Source organism: Colobus angolensis, unplaced genomic scaffold (genome assembly GCF_000951035.1).
Source record: "Colobus angolensis palliatus isolate OR3802 unplaced genomic scaffold, Cang.pa_1.0 Scaffold240, whole genome shotgun sequence".
Lineage (NCBI taxonomy): Eukaryota > Metazoa > Chordata > Mammalia > Primates > Cercopithecidae > Colobus > Colobus angolensis.
Genome location: NW_012115600.1, coordinates 756,078 through 775,542, shown reverse-complemented (window position 1 = coordinate 775,542; position 19,465 = coordinate 756,078). Strand labels below are relative to the sequence as shown.

The 19,465-nt window shown below is 37.9% G+C and overlaps 1 protein-coding gene across 1 annotated transcript in view; it reads right to left on the bottom strand.

Moving 5' to 3' along the window:
* The window catches only part of KDM1A (lysine (K)-specific demethylase 1A), a 73,609-nt gene that overhangs the window by 43,308 nt on the left and 10,836 nt on the right, over positions 1-19,465 (bottom strand). The window contains exon 2 of the mRNA XM_011945550.1: positions 11,185-11,350. Coding sequence (XP_011800940.1) covers positions 11,185-11,335 — 151 coding nt within the window. The 5' untranslated portion in view covers positions 11,336-11,350. The remainder of the gene's footprint in view (positions 1-11,184; positions 11,351-19,465) is intronic.

Below are 19,465 nucleotides of genomic sequence, written 5' to 3'. Positions count from 1 at the left end.
GTACCACTGTACTCCAGGCTAGGCAACACAGCAAGACTCTGTCTCAAAAAAAAAAAAAAAAAAGGGAAGCTCCAAAGTATTATTTAAGCAGAGGAGTAGAAGAAAACCAAGCAGAAGGTTCCATATAACATAAGAAATGACGGAAAACAAAATAAAAAAATGCTTAAAATTAAATTAAGAAACATGGTATTTATCTCTTGATGGTTTAACTTGTTTGGAAATAAAGAATGAAGTTATTATTTTCACTCCAATCATACTCAAGAGTACTTTGAAGGTGCCTACTTCTCCAAAGACAACTGAAAGATCATCTTTACTAGCAGTCTATTATGGACCAATTCTTGAACATTTTCTTAAAAATAGCACATATACAATACTGCTTGCAGCTAACTTTTCATCCAGGTAGTCTCTGATTATGATATATATAAAATCCCTTATTCATCTGCTCTTTGAGTCTTTCCAGCCTAGGACTCTGTTTCTGATAGTGGCTCAGGACACATTAACAGCAGGCAAGTAGTGCTGTTAGCTTTCCATGAGTGCAAATTCAAAACAGAAAATGAAAATACTCAAAAGCAACTTTGTAATATCACCTCGATTTTGGCACCTCTACACAAGAAACTCCCTTTTGTTTTTATCCCAAACCACCAAACCTACAAAATAGTCCTCAAGCTTGACGTAGAGACTCTTTTAATTTTTAAATTATTTTTTAGAGACAAGGTCTTGCTCTGTCGCCCAGGGTGGAGTACAGTGGTTCATCATAGTTCGCTGTAACCTTCAACTCCTGGGCTCAAGGGATCCTCTTGCCTCAGCCTCCTGAGTAGCTAGGACTACAGGCATGTGCCACCATATCTGGCTAATTTTTTTTTTTTTTTGTAGAGACAGGTTCTCGATATGTTGCCCAGGCTGTTTTTGAATTCCTAGCCTCTCACTTCAGCCTCTCAAAGCACTCAGACTATGAGTGTGAGCCACCACAATCGGCCTGAAGTAGAGACTCTTCATACAGCTTATTTGTACACAGCTACTCCAAATTGAAAATGAAGATCTTTCTGGTTTATCTTACATAACAGCCTTTCAGTTGACTTCAGACCTTCAGATCTAAGAGTCCTTCTTGAACCGTGAAGTATTGTAGTTATAATCACATTACTGAATGTTTTCTCATCTGAATTAAAATAAGAGATCACTCTTCCAACATCTTAAAAGGAAGTCTACGTTGACTTTCAAATGCTTTTATCTGGCAAATAAACAAGGAGGTGAAAATTACTGGTTGGTTGTTTCCAGAAACACAGATTCACATTTTGACTAGTTTTTTGGAATCACATTCAAATTATAAACATTTTAAGAAACTTTTAAATCTAGGAAGCAGCGATTTTCCGATACAAGATAAATTTATCAAAATGACCAAATTTATGGAATAAAAGTGAATGCCAACTTACTGATTTCAATTGAATTTAATAAATTAGCAGGTGAAAGAAACATTTCAAAAGTTAAAGTCAACTTGGAATATACGTCTCTACCGTATTAAGACACTAATTGAGTTTCTTATTTAATAAACAATGTTTACCATATCTACCCCAAAACTGCAAAGCACAAATACAAAAGTAGAATAGGTAGACTCTGTTTTCAAAGAGTTTACAACCCAGTTGAGCAAAGATGAAAAATACCTACAAGGAAACTTTTGTTGTTGTTAAGAAACAAGAAGCTGACGCCGGGCGCGGTGGCTCAAGCCTGTAATCCCAGCACTTTGGGAGGCCGAGACGGGCGGATCACGAGGTCAGGAGATCGAGACCATCCTGGAGAACACGGTGAAACCCCGTCTCTACTAAAAATACAAAAAACTAGCTGGGCGAGATGGCGGGCGCCTGTAGTCCCAGCTACTCGGGAGGCTGAGGCAGGAGAATGGCGTAAACCCGGGAGGTGGAGCTTGTAGTGAGCCGAGATCGCGCCACTGCACTCCAGCCTGTGCGACAGAGCGAGACTCTGTCTCAAAAAAAAAAAAAAAAGAAACAAGAAGCTGACACAGTCTTGGAAAATCAGGGAAGCTTTCAGAACAATTCCCAACAGATATGGATAGACCACGAGGCAGTGAAACCACCACTATGGTACAGATCATTTACAAAATAAAGAGAAAAGCACAGACATGGTATGTGCAGAGGACTGCACAGTACCTACTCACAGAAGGAGATGGTCTGAAAAAGCAGTGGGAGATCAAGTGGATTGGTAAAATGAGCCCTTTCCAGTACCCAAACCTGAATGTGATTTTAGTAGTAATGGAGGAAAACTATGTGATCTTTGGCACAAAGACAGAACAACAAATGCTATTTTAGTTAAACTAATCTGGCTACCTTGTACGAGATGGATTAGAGGGAAAACCTAGATAAAGGAGATCCAATTGAAAGGCTATTGAAATAATTTACATACAAGTTGAAATTCACTAGAAAAAGGTGACAGTAAAAATGGGTAAGGCCTAACAAATGAAAAAGACTGTGCACAGTAAGATGTATGACTTTACAACAGACTTGGTAAAAGGGATAAAGAACTTTCAGGATGACTCTAGGGTTTTAAGTTCAGAAGACTAGTAATGCTACTAACAAAATAGGAAATTTGGGAAACCAGCTAATACAATTAAATGGAAATGTTCTAAAGATGGCTGGAAATTAAAGAATAGAACTCAGAAGTAAGAATGCAGCTAAAAGACTTTAAGATAGCATGGAGGTAATAACAGGCTCAGAGAATTTGAAGCAGTCATAAATGCATGATTAATCTCATGAAGATAAGGAAAGTCACAGTTTCAAAGAGGAATTAACAGTGGCTCACACCTGTAATCCCAGTGCTTCGGGAGAGACCAAGTCAGGAGGATCACTTGAGACAAGGAGTTCAAGATCAGCCTGAGCAGCATTCAAAATGAAATTATGAGTTTCAACTAGAATAGCAATCCCTGGGTTACAGTATCATTTAAAATATTGAACTAAAACAGCCTTCTTAAGGTTTAGAAAAAAAGAAAAATTGTTTTGCTTGAAGTAGGAGCTTGCCTGGAACTTCCACTGAACTGCTGAAAGAACAATACCACCACAGATTTGCGCTTGAAGACTTCCACTGGGTAGTAGTAGCAAGGATCCCATCAAAAGAAAGTAAAAGGCCCTACAAGCTAGGGAGAAATGCAAAGCTTTAGAAGCCAATGAAAAGAATTTACTTTTTCACATATTATTTCCCTCCACATTCCATAGCAGAAATTTTCCTGATCCTTCTTTTGCTGCAGTCTTGGTTTGTGTTCACTTTTCAAAATGTTCCAGAGAAAGCTTACACTTCAGATGTTACGTTGTCCAACTACCAAGCTTAAGGTGTGTCTGGTTAATAACAAAGCTTACAAAACATTTCTTGTAACTCGACAGCCGATGCAAGAATTTCAATTATATTATTCTCTTGCGGAAAGAAAAAAACTGTTAGAAAGTCCCAAAGTCATCTGTCATTCTCATGATTTAACATAAAAGATTAATATCAAGATTTAAGTTTTACACACACACACACACACACACACACACACACACATACGCGAACAGTTCCAGATGATTAAAAAGTTATCTATTTCATAAGCGACTCATTACTGAAAATGGCCTACCACCAACACTTTCCCAAAGTAACATAGTATGTGTGTCTGTCTGGTGTAAAGCTGCCCTGAATTTTTTTCTAAATAAAACACCAATCCACCCTATTCTTAGTTCAATCAACTCTGTTTAATAAACACAAGATGTTTATACATAAAGGTGGATTTCACATTTTCTCATTTGATTCTCAAAACAAGTCTCATTTCGTAGATGAGAAAATCCTCAAAAAGTATCTTGTTCTTCTATTACAACATGATCAGACCCAATAAATGATGGCAACAAAAAGAATTCAAATAAATTATACAAATAAAGGTGATCAGCTAAACAAATTACTATTTTGCCTTAATAAAAAGTACAACAAAATAATCAATGAAATGACATCATTAAGAAAAGCAGGTCAATCTCTCAAAGACCAAACATAAACTTGTAGCATCTGATTCAAGGGTTCTTTATCAGCCAAAAATAGTAAACAGTTAAAAATCAAGGATCTAAAACTGCTTCATCCTTTCATGTTTAACACAAAATTTCAAAACCCAATTTTAGGGAGAAACATTATTTAAAAACAGCTTCTGAGAGATCTATTGTACAACATGGTGACTATAATTAATCACAATACATTGTATTCTTGAAAAACGTCAAGAAAGTGGGTAAGTGTTCTCATCACAAAAATGATAACTATGTGAGGTAACGCATGTTTATCAGCTAAATTTGGTCATTCTGCAATGTATTTATACTTCAAAACATCATGCTGTACATGATAAATACAATCTTATTTATCAATTAAAAAATAACTTCTGAGTTCTCACCATACTTCCTATATATTTCTATTGTAGTTTCTTCACTGTAGCTACTTATTAACATCTGTAACCCTAAACTGAACTGCAAATTCTTTTTTTTTTTTTGAAACAGGGTCTCACTCTATCACCTAGGCTGGAGTGCAGTGGTATAATCCCGGCTCACTGCAACCTCTGCCTCTCAGGATTAAGCGATTCTAGTGCCTCAGCCTCCTGAGTAGCTGAGATTACAGACATGTGTCACCACTCCCAGCTAATTTTTGTATTTTTTAATTTTTTTTAAAGTAGAGACAGGGTTTCACCATGTTGGCTGGGCTGGTCTCTAACTCCTGGCCTCAGGTGATCCACATGCCTTGGCCTCCCTAAGTGCTGGGATTACAGGAATGCACCACAACACCCAGCCATTGGACTACAAATTATTTGCAGGAGGATGTAATCTTTCTCTTTGAACCCTTATAATCCAGCACTGTGACTGCGACAAAATAATTATCATTGTACAATAATATATGTAGAATAAAGTCAATGAGGAACTACCACATTTGGGGGAAATCTTAACTTTTGTAGAAAATGCCTCATTTATTTTTTTAAAAATTTGCCCTTCATACTACCAATTCTCTGCTCTTCACCCTTCCTACCTCTATATGCCTCTAGAATTTTTATACTGATATCACACTTGAGTATTTTGCTTTCCATTATGCATTTATGTCTATATTTGTGTCTCATACTAGGCTATAAATTATCTGAGAGGACCATGTGTTGTACAGCATATTTATCTTGATCTATTCATAGTGCCTCAAAATATAAGAACGTAAGAATTCTGTTGAATTACTTTTTCAGTCTGTCACTTTTTTTCCTTAGCCCTCCAGTAAATTTTGGAGCATAGATCCAAATCAGAACACTGAAATGATGTTGTTATTCAAAAAAGGCAGGGAGGCAGGGGGAGGGTGGCAAGAAAACTAACCCTATCCCTATTTTCTGAATGTATGCATCATACTTCATATAATGAGAACTCAAATGATTTCAGGCATTTATTTTATACTAGCATGTCAAAATGACAACACAGACAACTGTCAGGAATGAACTTCCTAGTCACTTCTGATAAACCTACAAAACAGGGTCTCCTGCTGGACTTGGGGATGTAATAGAATCCTATCATCTTCCCTGTGGTGGTAATCTGAGTTAATTCTCACTAAACCTGAAAGCTAGTCCTTTTCTCTGGTTCCATTTGCAGGCATGGAGAGAGAAATCAGAGAGAAAAGCCTGGGATTAGCCACTTGAGAATAGTTACAGCATGATTTTAAAAAAAACAAAGTGGTTCACCTGAACTCTGGCCATTACTATCCATGCTGCCAAACCCAGTGCTTGGCAACCACCACCCACGGCTGTACTGACTGCACTCAGTATGACTGTCTCACAGGGAAGAGATCAGGGTACCTTACAAACAAAGAATTATACTAATATAAGGTGAAAATATTAGTATCTTTTTTTTTTTCTTTTAAAGTAAGAAAATTAATCTTCAACTCTTCTCTGGTCAAATTCTATTATGCCAAATTCTATAGAATAGTCTAAAAGATACTGCCTTTTAACACTTGCTCTACTAAATAATTCATCAAATTTTTGGTCCTCAATCTTTTGTTATATGAAATTTTCATAACAGCATTTGTGATCAAATTTCATTGAATCTTTAAATTCTTCTACCCATACATTGTGTATTTTCTGCAATTTAGTATTTTTACTAATTCAGGTTAACATCACCTTTTAGGTAAATTTTAAAAATACTTTCAACCTACAGTATGATTATTATGTGAACAAGCCCCCAAATTTATTAAAACCACACAAAATTGTTTACCATACCTTTATCTCACATCAATGATTTTTGTTAATTTATTTAACAGCCAAACTGGGCGTGGTGGCTCACACCTGTAACCCCAGCACTTTGGAGGCTGAGGCAGGTGGATCACCTGAGGTCAGGAGTTCGAGACCAGCCTGGCCAACATGGAGAAACCTCATCTCCACTAAAAATACAAAATTAGCTGGGCATGGTGGTGCATGCCTGTAACCCCAGCTACTCGGAAGGCTAAGCCAGGAGAATTGCTTGAACCAGGGAGGTGGAGGTTGTGGTGAGCTGAGATCGCGCCACTGCTCTCCAGCCTAGGCAACAAGAGGGAAACTCTATCTCAAAACAAACAAACAAACAAAAACAGCCTACATGTCTTTAAAAACACATACCTACAAACTTTAAAAATTACCACATATAAGAGAGAAGAGGGCTTCCTCTGGTACAAATAAGAATATAAACAAGAAGATAAAGTGATTCTTCCCACAGTCATTCCATAAAATAAATTATAATACAGACTTGTTAACCAATCATATCTAACAAAATCTATTTGAAGAGTTAACCAATAACTTAACGGAAGCCTCTGAGCTTCATTAGAGTCTTAAGTATTAAGACATCACGGAGCCTAGAAAAATGATATACACACTCACATGCATATACACACAGACACAAGCACACTTCTGATGTCTCTACTGAGAAATCCATTAACTTGAAGAAGGCTTGAGAAAGGCTTATCTTAATAACCCATTTCAAATTTCCTTTTACTTATTTTAGAATAAGTTTCCATGAAAGTCTCAGGCTATGTACAACTAAGTTACTTCTAACTCAGAATGTATCTTGAGTTCTCTAGTGAAAAGTTATCCAATACAAAATTTAAATCCAGGAACTAACTAGTAAGATTTTTGTGGTAAATTTTAACCGCTGAAAGGCAGTGGAGGGAAAAAAGAATTGAATCATGTTTCCATATGAAAATAAAAAAGCCAAGTGTTGGAGAATCAGTTAATACAGGAATACAAAACTCATTGAGGAAAATAATGTAATGTACACAGGGTAACAATCTGAGCAAAGAGAGGAAAAAGGCATTTCTCCAAAAAATAGAAAGGTACTTTACCAGGGGACTATTATCCTAAATCAATGAAGTCCAACTGAAGGAGATTTGATTCTATTTTATAAACTCTCCACTATTATGTGACACTGCTAGTAACCAAACACACTCAATTTCAAAGACAACCTGTTCAAGTTTAGTTGGCATGACCTAGAAAAACTTCCACCTTCACAGAAAAGGTACTAGGAAACCAAGTAAAACCACCATGTGTTAAAACAAATATATGCAAAAGTATAGTAAATATAAACATGCATGGAAATGTTTAGGAAAACAAAATGAGGTAGTTTTTAAATATAAACAGTAATATTTGGTATGAAAAATCCATTATTTACCCATTTTGACTACCATAGGACTACAATGCCACATTAAGTTATGGTCAAAAATTGACAAATCTAAAAACAATATTTAGGTCAACAGAGACAACTTCCTTCAATTAAATAAGTTCAATCAGACCAACAAAAACACCCAAACTTTTTCTTTCCATAAAAATTCAACTTTGATATTAAGAACATTTTTCCTCTGACCAATAGTCTAAATTATCTCTCCAATCTCACCTTCTTTACTCCCTTAGTTCACCCTTAGCATGAGATTGGTCTTTCCAAAAACATATTTCAGTGTAACCTCCCTTGCTCAAAAAACCTCAGGGCTACCGCTGACACTCCTAATGCTCAAATTCCTTAGCCTGGCTTAGTCAACCAAGGCTATTCACAATATGGCTCCCACCTTTCTGGCTTCCTCTCAGTACTCTCCCAGAGGAACCTTATTCAGTCAATTTGACCCACTGACTTCAGGATACCTTGTGCTTTCATAATTAACAAAATATTTTCTTCCTGTTAAGATTAACACACTGCAGAAAGCAAAGCAAAAATTTATAAACAAATTTAAAAGTTGGTAAGAATGAAATGTATGCAAATATTACTTTTTTGTTTTGTTTTTTGGATTTTTTTTTGAGGTGGAGTCTTGCTCTCACAAAGACTGGAGTGCAGTGGCACGATCTCAGATCACTGCAACCTCTGCTTCGTGGGTTCAAGCAATTCTCCTGCCTTAGCCTCCCAAGTAGCTGAGATTACAGGCAGGCACCACCATGCTTGGCTAATTTTTATATTTTTAGTGGAGACAGAGTTTCACTATGTTGGCCAGGCTGGTCTCAAACCCCTGACCTCAGGTGATCCACTTGCCTCAGCCTCTCCAAGTGCTGGGAGCCACTGCGCCTGGCCCTTACCTATAATTTTTGACAGAATAAGTTAATTCCTTGTGATTGCCTTATAAAAAAACTGAGAACAAGAAACGGTTTGGTAAAGAAACAAACCCACAGGCCCAGCATGGTGGCTCATGTCGGTAATCCCAGCACTTTGGGAGACTGAGGCAGGCCAACATGGTGAAACCCTATCTCTACTAAAAATACAAAACTTAGCCAGGCGTGGTGGCGCACGTCCATAATTCCAGCTACTCAGGGGGCTGAGGCAGGAGGATCGCTTAAACCCAGGAGGCGCAGGTTGCAGAGAGCCGAGATCATGCCACTGCACTCCAGTCTGGGTGACAGAGCGAGACTCTGTCTCCAAAAAAATAAAAATTAAACAAATCTACATCTTCTCTCAAGCTTTTAATATAGTCATATAGCAATGCTTCCATTCAATTTTTGACTAAAAACTTTTGCGAAAGATGATAAGACAAAAGACTTGGAAACCCTGGACAGTGTCCAAATATTTAACTTACCTGATAATATTTTATGATTCACCATCAGGACCCAATCTATTGCTAAACTACATAAGTACTTTAGGCTAATAAGTTGACACTTTTTCTAGGGAAGGTATATCCCTAATTCAACCCAGAAATTTTCAAAATAATTAAGTTGTTTTAAAGGAACAATCACTATTTTCATAACCACAAACAATATATTAGCAAGTTTTGGCTGTTATCACATCTCTAAGCACTGAAGACATCCTCAACTTAAAACTTCAACTTCCCCCCAAAAACAAAGATAACTTAAACTAAACCACTGCATTATAATTAACTACAACACAATAAAGACAGCTCCCAAATCCTAAATCCTTTTGTTAAGACATTTACTTTTTGTGGGAACAATACCTGACATTTATGAAATTAAAAACAAACAAACAAAAAAATGCTTTCAGAAAAAAGCAAACAGCAACACCAAGATATGGTTTAAAATTTTCAAAGAAACGTTTATCAACTTGGAACCTATGGTAAATCAATTATTTACTGGAGACACAACCACACAAAAAAGGTAAGGCAGCATCTGAGATATCAGATCATCAATGCGTAATACTTAGAGCCCTTGAACTAAAAAGTCAGTCCACTCTTGAGCTACCACAGACATTAAAAGGGTTATCCCCAAGTATCTCATTAGCAGGTCTACAGCAAAGGTAGAAGAAAGGTAAGAACCAAAAAACACAGAAGAAAAGAGCAAAGGGTGAAGGGAAAGGTTGGAGGTAAGAACAGAAAGAAGAGAGATAAATGTGTAAGACTAGAAAGAGGAAGAAGAAAAACGAATAATAAGAGAAGGTGTAAAGTAAAAAGGCAGCTACACTTGCCCGGGGGACATTAGCCCCAAAGGTAATATACTACTGAAACTAGAAACCTTCAAACAAGGAGTTGCCCAAGAAATCATTTTAAGAAAGTTTTAGGAAAACTACTCTTCTTAGAAAACCCCTGACTTTTGAAGGAACTGAAACCAGAATCTAATCTATCTTTTTTCTGAATGTTCTCAAACTGTATTCCTTTAGGATACTTTATTACAGTCCTACAAATTATAAATTTGATTTTTAAGTTTTAGCCAGACTTTGATAAGCTCCAAACCTAAATAACACTTGACTGGTAATGCCCTCAAGTGAAACATCAGTACTTCTGATAATTCACAGTAACACCATAGCGGAGAAAACCCTTAAAAAAAAGAGGCTAAAACAAAAGATAAAACATCTTAAATGAAGTATGTCTTAATCTGGGTACCTATGAAAGTCATGCAAGATACATGAAACCACCATTTTGTTTTTAAAAGGTACAGGACTAAAAGAACCAGAGAGATGTGTGGGTCTGAAGCTATTCGAAATATAAAACTTATTTCAAGAAGAGGAACTTAGTAAAAATTCAAAGTCAAACAGAGTAAATAAAATGTCATTAAGGGCACGAGCTACAAAAATTCATTGAAATACTGCTTTTGCTTGGGCTCTCCAAAACAGAAAGGCATGTATCCCTGATTGGTCCAGCCATCCTCAGAAAGCTAGTACTCAGCATTGAGGGTGTGTTAGTGAGAATTCTTTAAAGCTGTTTGAAGCTCTGAAACCAAAACTATAGACTCCCATAATCTTTCTAGATTTTCTGGCCTAGAATATATTTTTATATTTGTTCACCAGGAAAAGGCACTTCTCAAAACCAATCCACACCATGAAAGTTTTATCATAATGTATCTAACTACGTGGTAAACCCATCATTTAGCCAGAACAATTTCTGAATCAGAGCTGTCATTGACAGGTCTGGTGCTTTGGATGTAGCTTTCTGTATGTCTTCTCTAATCATTTATTTTCTCCTATTTTCCAACCACCTTATATTGCCACCGTCCTTCCATTCCCACCCTTTACCTTCCTCCTGTATATGTACAGGCACACAAAAAGAATATCAGTACCACTACGTATGTATCTATGTGTATACATACACACATATACCTGTATATGTATACACACACACAAAGACACACATGGCAGGAGCCCCAATATCAGAGTTTATTATAAACCAAAGATAAAGACATAAATAATATTGCAGACTGGAAATAAATCCATTAATTCTTATTTCTAAGATAAAATAGAACTGTCGTTGGACACTACAACTCACCCGATGGTTCTTCAGGCTCACTTTCATTTTCTTCCTCAGGTGGGGCTTGAGGGGGTGGTGGGGGAAGTTTCTTTTCCTTCTCTGCTTTGGCATTTCTCTCTTCTTCTGAATAATACTCATCTTCTGAGAGGTTGGCCAAGCTTTCATCCATCTCTCTGTACTCTACCTATATGGAGATCATACCAGGGAAAGCTAAATGCAGTGAACATTTAAAATTAGGGACTCTATTTGGAACCATCAATCAATGTGAATTGTTAACCTCACATTTTAAGGGAAGTAAGCATACAACAAGGAACAAGCCAACTTATAATAGGTAGTTATTAAAAACAAAACCTTCATGAAACAATCTTGTGTCAGTTCAGGTTCACACTAATCTGCAACTGTTACATCATAGCACTGACATTCAAATCATTGACTCTAAGGCACTCAACAACTTCTCAAAAAATTTTTTTAATTGTGTGTATCATGCTCACATACCGGAATTTCCAACAAAAGATTAAAATAACCCTCAAATAAAAATATAGTTAACTAGAATACCAAGTCTGTCTAATGCCAAGCCTGTGCTTCTAACTACTATTCCAACGGAAAATAGCAAAACAATTCCAAAAACCAAATGGAGGGCATGGAGTAGAAAATAACAACAGTCAAACTGAAACTATGAAAAGGTGCATTTGCTTAAAAAACTCACTTAGGAGAGGCCAGGCGCAGTGGCTCACCCCTGTAATCCCAGCACTCTGGGGGGCTGCGGCAGGCGGATCACCTAAGGTCAGGAGTTCGAGACCAACTTAGCCAACATGGTGAAACCCTTCTCTACTAAAAATACAAAAATTAGCTGGGTATGGTGGCGGGCACCTGTAATCCCAGCTACTCGGAAGGCTGAGGCAGGAGAATCGCTTGAACCCAGGAGGTGGAGGTTACAGTGAGCCGAGATCAAACCATTGCACTGCAGCCTGGGCGTGAGACTCTATCTCAAAAAAATAAAATAAAATAAAATAAATTAAGGAGCAAGTGACGTGGAAATGGAGGATACAGGTCTTACTACTAATTCACACCGGCTATAAAGTAAAGGGAGGTATGTCATTAGCAAAAAGAGGAAGCAGTCTTAGTGAATGTGTCACTGAGGGTAATAGAGCGTAAGACAGGCAAGATTATTATGGATTGGTTAGCCAAAATGTGTAATACGGTATTACAAATAGTTTTCAACATTGCAACATTCTCAAATCATCACTGTGACTTCCTAATAAAAGAAACTACAGCTAATTATTACGGAATCAATTAAAAGATAATTATTATGGAATCAATTAAAAGATTATAATTATTATTAATTCCATGAAAAGATAATTTATTAGACGTGGAAAAAAAGCAAAGACAATGTGGTTTCCACACATATCTAATGTTTTACATTTCCAAGATGAATAGTCCTGTGGATTACAGTGAATGTAATACATTTTAACTTGCTAAACATCTTTGATATAGCTTTGGATGGCCAGCTGTTTTTATACTATCTTTTTGCTCTGTTTTTTAAATGATAGGACCATAAGATTTGGGGGAGGGGGAATGGTTGCTGGAAGTACAAGAGTTTTACCGAAAATAGGGATTGGGTTAGAAAATGGAAACAAAAATTAAGAAGAATGAACTGACTAATTCTGACCCATGCTCTAAGAATCTTATTTAATATATGAATAATTGTATTCACCTACTCAAATACTGAACACTGAGCACATGGTACAATGGAGAAAACAATTTATGACTGAGTGTGTCCCTGCCCCTAAAAAGCTGAAAATCTGGTTCCAAGTAAATGATCCTGATCAGATGACCATCTCATACAGGATCTCTGCAATAAGACTCCAGAAATGTAGATGATATTATACTAAACTTTATCCTAACTGACTGAGATAAACTGTGGAAATAGGTCTCAGGACAATAGAAAAAGCAGCAAGGAGAAAAAAAAGTTTCAAAGAGGGAGAGAAGTCAGAACAGGCCATAAACTTTTATAGTATGCAGTTTTCTTTTCCTTTTACCCCTCAATAGTGCTTGACTCTTCCCTTCCCCAAAGATTCAGTCCTTTGATCCTCTGCCCATCAATCCTATTCACTCAATAATGACTTAACAAGTACCTAATATGGAACTGGACAATGTGCAAATTTTGAGACAAAAACAAAGACTAATACAAAATCCTTTCTATTGTAGTTCAGTTTTTCCCAAAGGATGTTCAACTAGATACTATATCCTTTGAAGGAGTAAAGGATCCAATATCAAGTCTGGGAAACTGCAATCTTTACAGGTCCCCTCTAGGAGAGTCACAATTCACATTAAAGGTACTGAGAAGGCTGGGCGTGGTGGCTCACGCCTGTAATCCCAGCACTTTGGGAGATGGGGGCGGGCAGATGCCAAGGCAGGAGGACTGCTTAAGCCCAGGAGGCCAAGGGGTGCGATCTATGATCACACCACTGTGCTCCAGCCTGAGTGACAGACACAGACCCTGTCTCAAAAAAATAAAAAAAAAAGGTACTGCTAAGTTTTGCATCAAAAACAATCTTTTCAATATTGTTTAATCCAATGTCTTGACAAAGAAATAATTAACAAGGAAAACACTTGGAAAAGGCTGGTCTAGAAAGGGTTCTTAGTCTTTAAGAACAAAAGAGATTAGAAAAATACGTACAGGTAGAAGCAATAATATCTGATGGTATTATGAAAAACAAAACTGTTTCACAGAACCCTAGGATTCTTCAAGATTTAGAATTTTAATTTTTAAATGTAGTAAATAAATACACACTCATGTGTTAAAACAAATCTTAATCCTTTAGAGACCACCAACACATTAACTTGTGCTGCTCAGGTAACTCAATTTGGGGTAGACTTAAGAATGAAGTTTCTTCTGCCATCTCTGTTCAACTGAGAGCATCCTGAGATGACAAAGCAAGCTTAAAAAAAAAAAAACCTGGGAGCAGTGGCTCAAGCCTGTAATCCCAGTATTTTGGAAGGAAGAAGGAGGAGGATCATTTGAGCCCACTTCTAGACCAGCCTAGACAACACAGGGAAACCCTGTGTTTACAAAAAACTAAAAAAACTTAGCCTGGTGTGGTAGCATGCACCTGCAGTTCCAGCTACTAAGGAGGCTGAGGTGGATCACTTGAACCCAGGGGGTCAAGGCTACAGTGAGCTATGATCTAAACACGGCACTCCAGTCTGTGTGACAGAGTCAAGACCCTGTCTCAAAAAAAAAGAAAAAAAAAGAAGGCAAACAAAACCAACCTCCTACCTTTCACACAACTTGTCAAATCAATACCAGACTGCCACAATACTTCATAAACAAAGCAAAATACAGAAACAAAATTGGATTCTTCCCTGGTTGTCTAGTTGCTGGGTGAAAAGAATGGATTCTAAGGCTAAAACAAGACTATCATGCTTAATTTCCAATCTCAAATTTGGCTTCACCAGTAGCCTCATTTTCTCATAGACTGACAACTAAAATAAATGTTATAAATTTTAACTTCTTAATACTACTTAATAGTAGTGTGTTTTATTTTGGGATTTTTGCTTAAAATGTTATTTTGTAAAAAAGGCTTTCCTCATTTAATAAAGCTTTTTTTTTTAGATAATTTTTAAATTGCCCAGAGCCAAGAAGTGACCATTTAAGCAAAGTTTTAAAACCATCTGAAAGAATCATACAAACTTTAATAAAAACTATTCCCCTGAGAAAAGGAATGGGTACTTTGAACCTAAAGGATTGGGAATCTCTCACCCCTAAGTAAAAACCCCAAAGACTTGAGAGACTCTACAACTACTTACAACCACAGACATAAAGATGTCCCAACAAGCAGACTATGAGTGAGTTGGGTAATTATTCTTACTTTCATACTGATGACTCTCGAATTTAAATCTTCAGTCTCTTCCTTCTCCTCCCCACCCTTATTACAATGATTCATTTACTCCTCAATCTCCTTAAAGCATCAGTCTTTTTTTTTTTTTTTATTTTTTTTTGAGACGGAGTCTTGCTCTGTCGCCCGGGCTGGAGTGCAGTGGTCGGATCTCAGCTCACTGCAAACTCAGTCTCCCAGGTTTACGCCATTCTCCTGCCTCAGCCTCCGGAGTAGTGGGACTACGGGCGCCCGCCACCTCGCCCGGCTAGTTTTTTTGTATTTTTAGTAGAGTCGGGGTTTCACCGTGTTAGCCAGGATGATCTCCATCTCCTGACCTCGTGATTCGCCCGTCTCGGCCTCCCAAAGTGCTGGGATTACAGGCTGGAGCCACCGCGCCCGGCAAGCATCAGTCTTTATAAAGAAATCTTTCTTGGGCTGGGCATGGTGGCTCACACCTGTAATCCTAGCACTTTGGGAGGTCGAGGTGAGCACATCACTTGATCTCAGGAATTCGAGACCAGCCTGGGCAACATAGCGAGACTCCATCTCTACAAAAATTAGCTGTGGGTGGTGAGGTACATCTGTAGTTCCAGCCACTTGTGGGGGCTGAGGCAGGAGGACCACTTGAACCTGGAAGGTCAAGGCTGCAGTGAGCCACGATTGGGCCACTGCACTCCAGCCTGGGTGACAAAGTGAGACACTGTCTTAAAAAAAAAAAAAAAAACCCACAAAGACCACAAAATTTTCTCCTTTCACACTGCATTCCTATATCAAAACATCTCATGTACCCCATAAATATATATAGCTACTACGTACCACAAGAATTAAAAATTTTAAAAAAAACCTTTCTCCCTTTTATCTAGGGCACAACTGCCAGGTTAATTTTCCCATTATGTGATATTTTCTAATAGCTTAACAGATGAACATCAAATTTTTCAAACCAGCATATAAACTCTCTGGCCTTGACTATTCACACTGCCTTTTTTATTTTTATTTTTATTTTTTTAAGACAGGGTCTCACTGTCACCAAGGCTGGAAAGCAGTGGCATGATCTTAGCTCACTGCAATCTCTGCCTCCCAGGCTCAAGTGATTCCCCTGCCTCAGCCTCCTGAATAGCTAGGACTACAGGCGCATGCCACTACACCTGGCTAATTTTTGTAATTTTGTATAAACAGAGTTTCACCATGTTGCCAAGGCTGGTAGCAAACTCCTGGGCTCAATCGATCTGCCCATCTTGCCCTCCTAAAGTGCTGGGATTACAGGCATGAACCACCACGACTGGCCTGAATTCAAATTTAATTCTAATCACTAACACACTAGTAAAAAAGTTCTCAATGCTGTTCTACCAACCTCTAAGCTTCCTAAAGCTACTTCTATCTTTTTCTGTTAATCCAACCCCATATACTCAAGGTCCACCTCCTCTGAAGATTATTTCTTAATTACTCTAAATTTTAAAACTGTATCTGCCAGGCGCAGTGGCTCATGCCTGTAATCCCACCACTTTGGGAGGCCAAGGCAAGTGTATCACCTGAAGTCAGGAGTTCTAGACCAGCCTGGCCAACAAAGTGAAACCCCCGTTTCTGCTGAAAATACAAAAATTATGGTGGCAGGCACCTGTAATCCCAGCTACTCTGGGGGCCGAGGCAGGAGAATCGCTTGAACCCAGGAGGCGGAGGTTGCAGTGAGCTGAGATCACACCATTGCACTCCAGCCTGGGGGAAAAGAGTGAGACTTCATCTCAAAAAAAAAAAAAAAAATCTTTTATCTTCTCTGAAGTCTCACAGTACTTATGGTCTGCACTTCATAATCTAGTTCAGGGCTGTCTGATGAACTTTTTTGTCATAATGGAAACTTCTCTATCTGTGCTTCCAATTCTGTGGCTTCAACATGTGCTATACTGAGCACTTATAATGTAGCTAGTGTGACTGAAGAAACTATTTTTAATTTCAATTTAAACTTAATAGCCACATGTGGCTAAGGGCTATCATACTGGATAGCATGAATCTAATGCTCACTACAACCTGGACACAACTCTACAACCCCAACACTACTGGTCCCTTCAATCTATCTTGTTCCTAGACAATTCCTGTTTCTAATTAAATTCATTTGACCACTGTTCTCAACATTCAGTTGTCCACTCTGGATTCCCTGATGCTTCTCAAATCACTTCCTTTTCTCCACTGGTAGTACCTTAATTACTGGTCACCTACTAATTATATGCCAAACACCACAATAAGCATTTTGTTTATATTATATCTAAACTTTACAAGGTAGGGCTTATTTACATGAGGAAAAAGAATCAGAGGAAGATGAAATACTTAAACTCCAAAAAGTCTACCCTTTTCCAGAACACTTTTCTAAATTCTGCCATTTCATGGCCTAGCTCAAGGCCACCATTCCTAAACGAGTATGGTGTTCCTGAAGTTCCAGCCCAATTTATCAATTTCAAACCTTAAGTATTCTGCCATAATTTTAGCATACATATACTCAAAAGTGAATTTATTCTGAAACTAATGAAACTGGAGCTTCAGGGACACTCAATTACATGAACTCCTTCTAATACCCTAAACATAATTTTAATTATGTAATGATATAATTCTGTTAAAGCACAGTCCCCAAAACTGGATAAGCTCCCAAGTCATGAAATATATACACTTTTTTCCTTGCATACACTGAAGAACTACTGAAGCACGGCCTGTCTATACTGGCCTCAGCTTGCTTTTCATTCCTTAAATGGATATACTATCCTCTAAAGTCTGTTTCCTCTGGATCCCAAGACCAGCTAGTTGCTAAGCTTCCTAGTTGCTGTCCCAAACAAACACATAACTAATTTTTTTTTCTGAAAGTTTAAGAGCTAATTACAATGGGGGATACAAACCAGGATAAGTAAGATGAGTTAAAATAAACACAGGAGAATTACAAAGAAAAAATCTTGGTTGGGTGAGGTGGCTCATGCCTGTAATCTCAGCCCTTTGGGAGCCTGAGGTAGGAGGAATGATTGAGCCCAGAAGTTCGAGACCAGCTGGGGCAACATAGAGAGAAGCCATTTCTACAAAAAGTAAAAAATTAGCCAGGCGTGGTTGTGCACAACTGTAGTCCCAGCTACTCAGGAGGCTGAGGTTAAGAGGATCACTTGAGCCTGGGAGGTTGAGGCTGCAGTGAGCTATGATTGCGTAATTGTACTCCAGCATGTGTGACAGGGGGAGACCCTGTCTCCAAAAAATTAATCAGTTAGCTAAGAAAATAAATCTTTCTTAAGGAGATAGCTTAAAACAGTAGAATCTTACAGTGTGCCCCAAACTTATCAATCTGCAGATTCAACACAGTCACAACCAGAATCCCAGCAGCCCTTTTTGCAGAAACTGACAAGCTCATCCTAAAATTCATATGGAAATGCAAAGGATCCAGAACAGCCAAAATAATCTTGCAAAAGAAGAACAAAGTTGAGGAACACTTCCTAATTTCAAAATTTATTATGAAACTAAAGTAATCAGGATAGTGTGGTACTGGAATGGATGGAAATATGTAATAGATCAATGGAATAGAGTTGAGAGTCCAGAGATAAACTCTTACATTTATAATCAATCAGCGAGGGCGCTAACTATATATTGAGGGAAAGAACAGTCTTCAAAAAACTGTGCTGGGACAAGCTGCAAAATAATGAAGCTGAACCTCTACCTCACACCATATACAAAAATTAACTGAGATAAGATTTTCATCAACATAAATGCAAGAGCTAAAACTATAAAACTCTTAGAAGAAAACACAGGAGTAAATCCTCATGACATTGGATAAGGCAATGGTTTATTAGATGTAACACCAGAATTGTAAAGGGAACAAAAGAAAAAATAAATTGGGTCTCATCAAAATCAAAAATTTCTCTAACCAGTATATGTAAAGAACTCTTAGTAGAAAATGATGAAGACAACTCAATTTTTAAAATGAGCCAAGGATTTGAATAGTCATTTCAACACAAATATTAAAATGGCCAATAAACACATGAAAAGATGCCCAACATCATTAGTCATTAGGGAAATGCATATCAAAACCACAATGAGATACCACTTTACCCCCACTAGGATGGTTATAGTAAAAGACAAACAATATTAAATGTCACGAACGACATGGAGGCTGGGCGAGGTGGCTCCGCCTGTAATCCCAGCACTTTGGGAGGCCAAGGTGGGTGGATTACTTGAGGTCAGGAGTTCAAGACCATCCTGGCCAACATGGTGAAATCCCTTCTCTACTAAAAATACAAACATTGGCCGGGGTGGTGGCAGGCGCCTGTAATCCCAGTTACTTGGCTGGCTAAGGCAGGAGAATCACTTGAACCCAGGAGGAGGCTGTAGTAAGCCGAGATCATACCAGTGCACTCCAGCCTGGGTGACAGAGAGACTGTCTCAGAAAAAAAAAAAAG